This window comes from Anopheles merus, chromosome 2L (assembly GCF_017562075.2).
Source record: "Anopheles merus strain MAF chromosome 2L, AmerM5.1, whole genome shotgun sequence".
NCBI lineage: Eukaryota > Metazoa > Arthropoda > Insecta > Diptera > Culicidae > Anopheles > Anopheles merus.
This window is the reverse complement of record NC_054083.1, coordinates 45,222,759-45,233,807: the sequence shown is the minus strand read 5'-3', so window position 1 is coordinate 45,233,807 and position 11,049 is coordinate 45,222,759. Positions and strand designations below refer to the sequence as shown.

The window sequence follows — 11,049 nt, the reverse complement described above, 5'->3', positions numbered from 1 at the left end:
CGATAAATGTTAAATTAATTATGATCCCTTAACGCCTCATCAGCTCATTTGATAAAATGGCCTACTGGTACCCAAAACGCCGAAGTAATTAACAACACGACAACCTCATGATGGCGCTTTACGATAATCATCTGCGGTACACGCTGTACAACACACCTCCAGCTTAATTTCGACCCGCGCGGCCTTGAAACGCTCATCAATCGCCAACACACAGCACACAAAAACGTGCCACCAGAAGAAGTTCAAAATGTAGCACGGAGCCATCATAAGAAGGTATCGGGGTCTGCACAAACCTAAAGCTAATCTTGATCTTTCAGTATATGACACCGCCCGGCGGCTGTATCGGGCTGCTTATCAATGGACCCACCGGGCGTCATGTTCAATAAATCTTAAATTTGTTAGGAAACTCGGCTGCGCTAAAAAGCCGGGCTTGTTGATCAACCAATGCAGAACTATCGATAGGGGGGGGGGGGTGCAGGTGCATATGAAGCGATTGACAAAATTTGGGTCATCCAAATACTACTTCACACCGCACACCGGGGGTCGACGCTCCCGCTGGGCCAGTTTATGGTCTCTCGAGTACCCGCCGGAACACCGTCAACAAACGGATTGATAAAACCGACCAACCGCCTATCTTAATGGGTCAGATTAAAGGGTAGGTCAGCGGGTTGTTCTTGGTATAAAATGTGACCACGCCAGAACTGGGAATGCTAGTCGCTGGCTAGGAAAGCATTGGAAAAGCATTGCAATTTTTTGGTAGAGCAATAATGGTGAACCCGAAAGTCGATATCGTTCTACTAGGAGCGCTGGTCGTCAGTACCGCCCTGGTAGTTCACGCACTGGACAATGGTCTTGCGCACCGGCCACCGATGGGTTGGATGAGCTGGGAGCGATACCGGTGCATAACGGACTGCAGCAGGTATCCGGATGAGTGCATCAGCGAGGCACTGTTCAAGCGCATGGCCGACTTGATGGTTTCCGAGGGCTACCGGGACGCTGGCTACGAGTACGTGAACATCGACGACTGCTGGATGGCAGACGAGCGCGATGAGGATGGGGTGCTGCAACCGAACAAGGAACGGTTTCCCAACGGAATCAAACATTTGGCAGACTATGTAAGTAAGATCGTTTCTAATGGTAGTACACCTCTATAAACTCCTTCTTCTCCTGCTAGATCCACGAGCGTGGCCTTAAGTTTGGCATCTATCAGGACATTGGCACGAAAACGTGCGCCGGCTACCCTGGGATGGTGGGCTACTTCAAGCTGGATGCTGAGACGTTCGCCGATTGGGGTGTGGACTTTATCAAAATCGATGGATGCTACGCGGACGTCGAGCTGATGGTGAATGGTAAGAGAGCGACACCTGCGTGGACAAAGTGTATCACTTTCACCTTACAATTGCACCTAACCGTGCACATCATTTTTCCCCCCAAAACCCACAGATTACATCAAGTTTGGAGAGTATATGAACCGGACGGGTCGCCCGATACTGTACTCCTGCTCGTGGCCCGCCTACCAGGAGTATGATGGAATCATCGTAAGTGAAGCGATTGATTTTTTAATGACGACGGTCAGTGTTGCAATGGGTGCAATAAATTGTTCGATTGTTTTTGTACGCTCTCTCCGTTTTAGCCCGATTACGATCAGCTGAAGGAAACCTGCAACATGTGGCGTAACTGGGGTGACATCGAGGATTCGCACCAGTCGGTGGTGGAGATTACGAAATACTTTTCCGACCATCAAAACAGAATCGTCCCGCACCACGGACCGGGGCACTGGAATGATCCCGATACGGTAGGAAGTTTAATGTTTGCCTGTTTTCCCTACAAGAACTGTGGTGATCTGTAACGATGCTTCTTCCATTGCTTCCCTATCCCCCCACGGTTAGCTTATCCTGGGCAATTATGGGCTGAGCTACGATCAGAGCAAATCGCAGCTGGCCGTTTGGACCGTCATGGGCGCACCGCTGCTCATATCGAACGATCTGGCAAAGGTTCGGCCGGAGATAAAGGAGCTGCTACTGAACAAAGCCATCATAAGGGTGAACCAAGATCCGCTCGGCATCCAGGGAAGGCTGGTGAAGACGGTCAACAAGATAGAGGTGAGGATCTTGAAATAATACAAGCACACACACACACAAGGACAGTTTCTGACGCAATTTTGTCACCCTTTTTTGATCAGATCTGGAAACGGCCCATCATGCCCCGGGTGGGTCACGAGCTGACGCAAGCGATCGCGTTCGTTTCACGCCGGGCCGACGGTGCACCGTACCCGCTGCGCGTGAAGCTGCAGGAAGACGTCGGCCTTAGCAATAGCACCAACATGAAGGGCTACAAAGTTTACGTAAGTTGACCACAAAAAACTGCATAATTTTTCGGTGGCATACAATAGATAAGGACGCCGTGTATTGCGCTTTTGTAGGATCTGTTCGATGCAAAGGCGGCTCCATTGCTGGTGCGCGCCGGCAGCACGTTCGAGACAAGAATCAACCCGACCGGGGCCAATCTGTTCCGCTTTGTGCCGCAGTTTGGGACGAATTTTATCAGCTTCTAAGCGGCTGGAGACGCATTAGAAATGTATTCCCTAACTGTAGATCGTAAGACTGAAAATGAAGCAAAGACAGAGAGAGAGAGAGAGAGGATGTTTGTGGCTGAAAGTAAGATGAGCGGCAAGAATCCATTGCAAAGAACGAAAGCTAAGCGTTGTTAGTGTAGCAACAGAAACAGCCTGCTAGAAGTGCTCTCCCATCCGGTTTCTTTGTTGTACACGAGGGATGTACACACGGTAAGGTCTTCCAGCAAGTGTCAAGGTCAGTGTGCGCGCACTGTTGCATCGATGTATCCCGTATGGACGAACGAAACGAAATTCATGCTTCCCTTGGTTTACCACACAAAACGAATCCCACGCAACGATACTGCGCCCGCGGACAGGGCACCACTAACCGAACTGCTTACTTGCGTTTTCCTCTCCTCCCTGTTTTTTTTTCTCGTTCTGTTGTCTTCCGCGCTCTGGATGGGAGAGCTGGAAGCTTTGCCTGGTCTTGGTTTCTATCATCATTCTTCCACGGGCTGCAACGTACCGGCAAACGTTGTTTGTGTGAATTAGACTGCATAAATTAAGCCATTCGCGCAACACACAGCACCACCAACTCTCTATCTTTCTCGCGCAAATGCTGACGCGCACCGGTAGGACGTTCGCGTGCAACCTTTCCCCAGCGTTTCGAATAGCACCGATTGCTTCCGCTGCCGAGCTGCGTTGAGCACACGTTGAGTGATTCCAATTAAATCGCTTTATAAACACACAGCCCCTTACCGAGAGAGAGAGAGAGAGAGAGGTAGAGAGAGGGAAGAAAAGAAGAAAATGGCCAAACGCTCGCGCGCCACGTGGCACTTGCCCGTTCGATTGCGTTTCCCTTTTGTTTTTCAACCGTGTGGCGCAGCAGAGAGTGCGGCGAGGAAAGAAATGGACAAACTGTGGTTCATCAGAAGATCTAAACAAACTGGTTGCGGGTACGATTAAAAGTAAAACAGTAAAACTCGTAAACTATACGCATTCTTCATACTCATTCATACCACGTGGCCCCGGGAAGCATTGAATGATCGTGCATGCTGCGTGCTCGGTCAACTCCTATCCAATTGAAGCAAAAAAAAGGGTGTGTGTGTGGCGCGTTGATCGCACGCTTGGGGTGACACACTTTTTCTCACCTCACAACCTTATTTGACTGTGTGTGGAGACAGCGGGGAGTTAAATTTCACTGCCTCACTAGAAGTCACGCACGCACACGACGGGGAGGCAGTTGGGGCTTCCATCAAACCGTAAAGCGCACACAAAAAGGCACCATTTTGATAATATTTAACCATGTTGGACCGGGTTCCTGTACGATGATAAACAAATTTCCCGTGCTCAAGGTTATTTTTTTTTTGGTGGTGGTGAATTGCATGCACCCATCCCGCTAAAAGTACGCCTGGCGGCCTGGCAAACACACGCGCGTGCAATACCACTTGAGATAAAAATAAGTTACTTCCGTGCCGGGCTGGCTGGTTGTGGTGCATATATGGTGGTACTGCACCACACAACAAGAGAATAATGTACAAATTTGTGTGTTTTTTTTTAAATAATTTAGCTGCGTACAAAAAACAATTCCAACTGGAATCGAGTTGGTAAAAAAGGCACACACGACCTCTAGGTGTGACATTCGATCTTCGGACTCGTCTTCAGCCTCGCGGAGGGAGATCGTGTGGCGGCGGCGGCGGGTGGGAGAAGGAAGATGGCTGTTCGAAATCTTATATAACCGATGGCTAAGCAGTCTGCGGGGACAAATGGTTGCTTTCTGAAGAAGATCTGGCAGTGTAAACTTGGCACCGTGGAAGGGAAGGGGAACTTGGAATGATCGTTATCGACCTACTCTCCATCAAGGTTTCGGTAAATACCGAGGGGGAAGATCGTTTAAATCAACAGTGGCAACATCGAAAAAAGGGTTGTCAAACGCGGGACAAAGCAACGAAACACACACACACACACTTCTTGGTGGGTCGCTGATGAAGACGACCGTGAAGGTGATGGATGGTGCCTCTACATTAGACTTTTATAGGATAATCGTACCGTACTTTTGGTCGCTCAAGTACATGCTACCATTGGTGATAAAAGTCACGTGTGTTCATGCGCTGTGCTTTTGCTCCTACTGCAATCCACCGAGCACTTCACATACCATTAACGCTGCACCACCACTATCTCTAGTCTAGGCGCGCGCAGACTCTATCCAGTGCACCTCGGATGACACATTCCATTCCGCGCGGCCCTCGGGTTCAAAGTCCGGGTCCGGCGTAACCCCTTGGAAATGTTTTATCGCTCGCACTCTTCACGTGGTTGCGTGTTTTATTATTGCTTTTATGAATCGTTAACACTGGCAGAAGCGAACTCTCTCTCTCCACATCCCCCATGGTAACTCGTGCTCTCGTCAAAGAGAAGATTTTCTTTCAAGGTCAACCCGTGGTGGAGAGGGAATGGTATCCGGCAAGCGGGATTAACACTACTTCCAGCGCGGTAAGGTGTGGCAGCCTGCAAAGTAAGCAATCACACTAACGTCACTAAAGTCACTTGGCAGATGTCTTTCCCGTTTCGGATTGGGAAAGCGTTGGAATACCAAAAAAAACCGTCTTTGAAACATTCCAAAAACATCCCACCAACGGATGAGCCACGTAATACGTTTTCGGCTATTACGTCCCGGTAGGAGGTAAACCTGTTTTGCCCCGTCCGCTCGGCACTGCCAAGAGATGCGTCCAGCCGTTCCAGGGCCTGCCCAACCCAACTATCAACGCGCTAGGCGCGATCGATCACGCACTGATTGCGTGGCATTGCGTGCGAACGATCGTAGTACGAACAGACAGGTGGATTTTGATGGATAATCTTTTTTTCCCGATTTTCTTTCAACGTGCAAATAACAAATGAATCGCAAACTACGCCGGTTATTGTCTTACAGTTCACCATACATTTTAGTCTTGATACTTTGCTTTGCGTAAAAAAAAAAATACGGAACAAACATATATGCTAGAATAGGGACCGGGGCGCTACAGAGTACAGAGGACACCCTGAGAGATGAGCCGTCGCCACAGTGTGTTGTGTTCTTTGCCTACCTATAGATCCGATTAAAACAAAACGAAAGAAAAAGACCTCTCCGCGCGTACAAAACTATGGTGGTGGTACTGGCCCAACTGGTTCAAATTCGAATTAACAAAGCTTTAACCGTCTAATATTGTGGATCGCTCGGCGATCGTCCCCCCGGCGGGGTGGGAAAGAAACAAAAAAAAAACTTAAATAAAACAATGAAATAAAGTACACTTCTTGAAGCAACAGCGGCAGCAGCAGCAGCAGTCTTCGTATTGCGAATGAAAACGACGAGTGTGGACCACACGCGCACACGCACACACACACACACACATACGTGTGATATCCCGTTCCCAGCATTCCAATCAGGGGGGTTAGTCATGGGGTGGTGGTAATGGTTTGGCCGCACCCGGATTTTTCGCGCTCACGAGGATGGCTGCTCCGGCGGGACACGCTCGTACGTTCGCCGGTGCATCGAGTCGACCGCCTTCAGGTAGTAGGTGCCCGGGAATAGGACCTCCACCGAGCCGGACGGTTCGTACGGCGCCGCGTGGTTGTTCTTTTCCCGCACCTCCATCAGGCGGGTAAACTCGGCCGGCTCCACCTTGGTGCGGCGGTCCAGCAGCGGCTGCACGTAGTTCAGGTGGCGCTTAAACTCCGCCAACCGCTCCCGATCGGTCGTGACGGCGATCGAGTACATCGACGAGGCCAACCCGGACCCGTACGAAAACACGCCCACCCGCTTGCCGAGCAGCTCGTCCACGTCCGACCCGACGAGCAGCGACACGAGGCAGCTGTACACGGACGGCGTGTACATGTTGCCCACCTGGCTGGCCAGATGCAGCGAGCGCTTCGTCTTGGCCGCAAACACCGGCGCGTACTGCGTCATGAACGCTTTCTCCACGTCCCGATCGAAGTACGTATCCTCCAGCCGCACGTTCGCGAACTGCTCGAAACCCGGGAACAGCGCCGGGCGCTGGTCGGCCGGCGTCAGCACGAAATCGTTCAGCCCGATGCGGGCCAGCGACTTCTGCACCAGCTTGCAGTACGGGCTGTGGAAGATGACCGCGTCGAACGTGTCGAGCGTGACGGGCGCGACCATGTCCGGGTGGCGCTGGGCGAACTTCTTCCGGTACAGCTGGTAGCACGCGTCAAGGGCACTTAGGTAGCACTGGATCGAAAGCTTCCCGTCCACCACGGGATACTCCGAGCTGAGGTCGGGTTTGTAGAAATCGTACGCGTGCTTCATGTACGTGGCGCGCATGCCCCGCTCGAACCGGAGCGGCGCGTTCGGCCCAATCAGCATGGCCACCGCACCGGCCCCACCGGTGGGCCGGGCAGAGCCCTGCGCGTACACGGCAATGTCACCGCACACGACCAGCGCCAGCCGGCCGTCCCAGCTGGACGATTCGATCCAGTTGATTGCGTTCAGCAGCGCCGCCGTCCCACCGTAGCAGGCGTTGGTCGTATCGATGCCCTCCAGATCGGTCACCCCTTCCGGCTCGAACAGCTGCATCAGCACCGACTTGACGCTCTTCGACTTGTCCACGATCGTTTCCGTGCCGACCTCGAGACGGCCGATACGGTTCAACGGTATGGAGTGCCGTTCGAGCAGGTTGCGTGCGGCGGTAAGGCACAGCGAGTTGATGTCCTCCCGGTCGGAGCAGAAGCCCATGCGCTGCTGGCCCAGCCCGATCGTGTACTTGCCCGCCGACACACCATCGAACGCTTCCAGCTCCGTCTGGTCGACGTACTGTGACGGGAAGACGATTTCCAACCCCAGAATGCCGACATCCTCCGGCCACTGGCCACTGGTGGTGCTGTTGCTGCTACTCATCTTTGCCCCGCACACTGATCGATTCGGTAACTTTCTCTTCAAAGACAACGGGCGCACAAGAAGCGGGACACGCAGCGTCCGAGCTTTCTTTTTCTTCTACACGACCGATTCGATTTCACGTCTTCAAACTCCTCGCGGCGGCGGTAGTGGACTTTCTTCTTCTTGCTCGTTCGCCTCGGTGCTTTCCTTTTCTCGAAAACCTTAATCGATCGCCGCCTGCTGTGGCTTTTAACTGTGTTTCTCGGCTGCTTGCTTGGCACACACTGGTCTGTGGTCTTCAAACCTTGGTCCCAACACCTGTGGCTCTTTCTCTCTGCCTCTCTCTCTTACTCTCTTGCTCCTGTTCCGTCGCTCTCTTTGCGTTGTGTTTTACGAAACAAAAGGAAAACCAGAGACTCCACACACGGGCACACACTACTAACGCTGGCGCTGGCTGGTGTTCCGCACGAAGAAGCCCCGTTATACTGCTCCGCTGTTTTGTAGGTCACTGTCGGAAACCGGAATACGGCCGCAATTTTGTCGATGCGCGCCTCGCCTCACCTTCACGCCTTTCCCGAGGAGGGGATAATTTCTTTACCACGGGGAGCGAGCCACGTTATATAATCCACCGCAAAAGGAATCTCGCGGAGTGGCCGAAACGGGATTTAAACACGGATTGAAGGTGCCAAAAACACACAGACACACAAACACACCGGCGCTTCCGGATGCTAAAACCCTTTCAGGATGAATCACAGAGAGTCACAGTTTCGGGGAGGTCCGATGGGGGAGCTGCTCCAATGATAAATACACACGCGCTGCGGGGGTTATGTCATCCGAACGGGGCGGAAATTCCCGACGTTGTAAACTATCGGACCAGCGGCCTCGATCGAACACAATCAGTGCGAAACACACTGTTTCTATGGTAACTTCTTACACGATCCGGCAGTCCGGCTCTCGACAGAACGCACACTAATGGGACACGTATGTAGTTAGCTGCACCGGGAGAAGGCCCTCCAGTTCTGTGTCCGTCCGTGGCGGCGTTCCTCTCAAGACTGAACGATCCGATCTCTTCTTGAGCGGCCGAAGCGTATACCACCCCTTCTTCCGGCGAAGAGGCCCAATGGGGAACAAGTTTTCACGTTCGCTTCTCTCGCGCGATGATCACGGGCAGCAGACGGATGATGACAATGATGATGATGCGTTCGTTTGGGAGGAGGCTCTATTGTGTCTCTCAGGCCGCTGCTCCACCTTGACTCCACACCAATCCACCCCACTCCTATTGCCCTCTTTCACCTGACTCCCGCTGCCCTCTCGCTCTCTCTCTCTCACGCACACACTCAGCCACTGCCGGTGTGCGATTCGTCTTTGGCCGCGACGTGTTTTTATGTTGTTGGTGGTGTGATGAAATTGCACATTTGCTGGCAAAAGCATGCCCTCAGCGCCCTTTTCGCACCGTCCCGTTTATGCTGTTTTATGCAACCGTCGTGCCATCCTTTTCTGTCTCGCGCGTCCGTGCGCTGTGGCGAATGAGACGAGGGGCTGATGAATCAGCATTCTAGCGGGGAGCAGTTCTATATTGCTTTCCGCAGCTGGATACGTCAAATAGATGTGCAAGTAGATGAAGAAGGATAAACTACACTTTATCTAACATTTATAACACAATTAGAAAAGTTTTTGATTGCAAACTTTCCACCAAAAAGATTTGTTTACGTTTGCCGGTCTCCCGGGCCGAGAACTGTCAAAACCGTTGAAGCGCCATCTAGTACAAAATCATGGTACTATTACTTCATGGAATTGCACAGTGGGATGGTCACAGGCAGAATTTGAGTGTTTAAAAGGTCAGTTACATACAGGGTTTTCCATTCCAATTAACAACTGTCCACAGTCAACTAGCAATCCTCGATTTGAAAAACACGATTGTCTACCACTTACAAACAAGTCAAGCCGTTTTTGGTACACTGTCCATTTCAATTTCACAATTGTCGTCTTCGAAAACACACGTCAGATGCGGCACGGGTTGTTTTGGTTTTGGCTGGAACGTGTATCACTTGAAGTTGGGAAAGCTGAGCAACATGGACATGTTAGGCAGTTTTATCTATATTTTAATTTTTAATACAATGCAAAAATTTGTACATTAATCAGTGCTTTTACTGGTAGCAAATGAAAAAAAAAATTACAACGTCCCAAAATAACTTAAAAACTGTAACGCTCCAATAATAACTAAAACCAAATGATAAAACTGCTTAGCATGTCCATATTGCTCAACTTTTTCATATTCTCATATTCAATCAAGACCTGTTTACAGCATGGTTCAATTCTTATACACAAGTGATACACGTTCCAGCCAAAACCAAAACAACCCGTGCCGCATCTGACGTGTGTTTTCGAAGACGACAATTGTGAAATTGAAATGGACAGTGTACCAAAAACGGCTTGACTTGTTTGTAAGTGGTAGACAATCGTGTTTTTCAAATCGAGGATTGCTAGTTGACTGTGGACAGTTGTTAATTGGAATGGAAAACCCTGTATTGATTGTTATTTTGGGGATTGTACTGTATCCGACTAAGTACCGCAAAAGAAGATTTTGTTTTAATAAAATGTTTCGCGCTTTCGGTTTCAAGGTTGAATGATTTAATGTAACATAAAACCCATGGAAAAAAGATCCAATTTCAACATTTTCATTCAACATTTAGCAATTAACAGCGTGTGTCTAAAAGATGAAAAAAGTTTCTTAATTTCCTCATTATTTTATAATTTTATGATTTTTTTTATCTCATTTTATCGACCGAACCATCGAGACAAGCAACAAAGATTAAGTATCTCTCGCACACACACCAGCAACGATACACCTTAAGCTCGTTCGATAATTTTAACGATGTCACATAAATTTTCCACCACATGGTGTCAAGTATTTCCTTAGAACCGAAACCCACAGCGCATCGGATCCCTTCTCCACTTCCCCTCAGCATGCTAATTCGCACGGAACAGCTTTCCGTGCAGCATTGGGTTGCCACACATGGTTCCCCCAACCCACCTTCTACCGCCAAACCCTCATCAAATTACGATAAAAAATGACAAAATAGCCCATTTAGGCCATATGATAAGGTGCGTACGTGTCATAAAAGTAAATCACATTACTTCCGGTGCGAAGCTGTCAGAGAGATACGACGGGGCGACCGCTTTTATCGCGCCACCATACTGGATGTTCAACATAACCCATAATCTTTGCCCGTAACGGGCTTTCAGATGGGCTCGGGATGCTTTTTTGCTAACCTTTTTTTTGTTGTTGGTTGGGAAGGGAGATAGGGAGTCACTGTAGGGTCAAAGATAACGAAGCACACCAAGGAACCAAGCTTCAGACATTCGATTCTGGCGTCTCCATATGCGTGTGCGAGTGTGTATGTATTCCAGTGTTCAGGTTCAAAGGACCAGTCAAAACATAAACACGCGCACGCGCTCGACCGTTCCTCCTGCGCCGGCAATACAGCTTTGCATGCACGTGCTTTCCGGTGGCGACATCAGCCACCACTTGTAGGAAGCGCTACGCAAATTGATGAGCTCTATTAAACGTGGAGTTCATCCGAACGCTACGAGACCGGAACCAGGAGCGAGATAGAGAGAGAGAGAG

At 50.2% G+C, this 11,049-nt stretch overlaps 2 protein-coding genes across 2 annotated transcripts; one reads left to right on the top strand and one right to left on the bottom strand.

Moving 5' to 3' along the window:
• Positions 1-537: 537 nt before the first annotated feature.
• On the top strand, positions 538-5,799 carry LOC121592767 (alpha-N-acetylgalactosaminidase). Its single transcript, XM_041914550.1, has 7 exons — positions 538-1,115; positions 1,175-1,349; positions 1,444-1,538; positions 1,634-1,795; positions 1,890-2,102; positions 2,183-2,344; positions 2,423-5,799. Exons 1-7 carry the CDS (start codon positions 768-770, stop codon positions 2,552-2,554), a joined length of 1,287 nt encoding a protein of 428 aa, XP_041770484.1. The 5' UTR covers positions 538-767; the 3' UTR covers positions 2,555-5,799.
• LOC121592766 (hydroxymethylglutaryl-CoA synthase 1) lies at positions 5,467-9,142 on the bottom strand. Its single transcript, XM_041914549.1, has one exon. It carries the CDS (start codon positions 7,440-7,442, stop codon positions 6,030-6,032), a length of 1,413 nt encoding a protein of 470 aa, XP_041770483.1. The 5' UTR covers positions 7,443-9,142; the 3' UTR covers positions 5,467-6,029.
• Between the last annotated feature and the right edge of the window lie 1,907 nt (positions 9,143-11,049).

Coding starts and splice junctions, on each gene's coding strand:
- LOC121592767 (XM_041914550.1), top strand. CDS start 768: ATGGTGAACCCGAAAGTCGATATCGTTCTACTAGGAGCGCTGGTCGTC. Junction 1,116..1,174: donor TCAAACATTTGGCAGACTAT/GTAAGTAAGATC, acceptor TTCTCCTGCTAG/ATCCACGAGCGTGGCCTTAA. Junction 1,350..1,443: donor CGTCGAGCTGATGGTGAATG/GTAAGAGAGCGA, acceptor CAAAACCCACAG/ATTACATCAAGTTTGGAGAG.
- LOC121592766 (XM_041914549.1), bottom strand. CDS start 7,442: ATGAGTAGCAGCAACAGCACCACCAGTGGCCAGTGGCCGGAGGATGTC.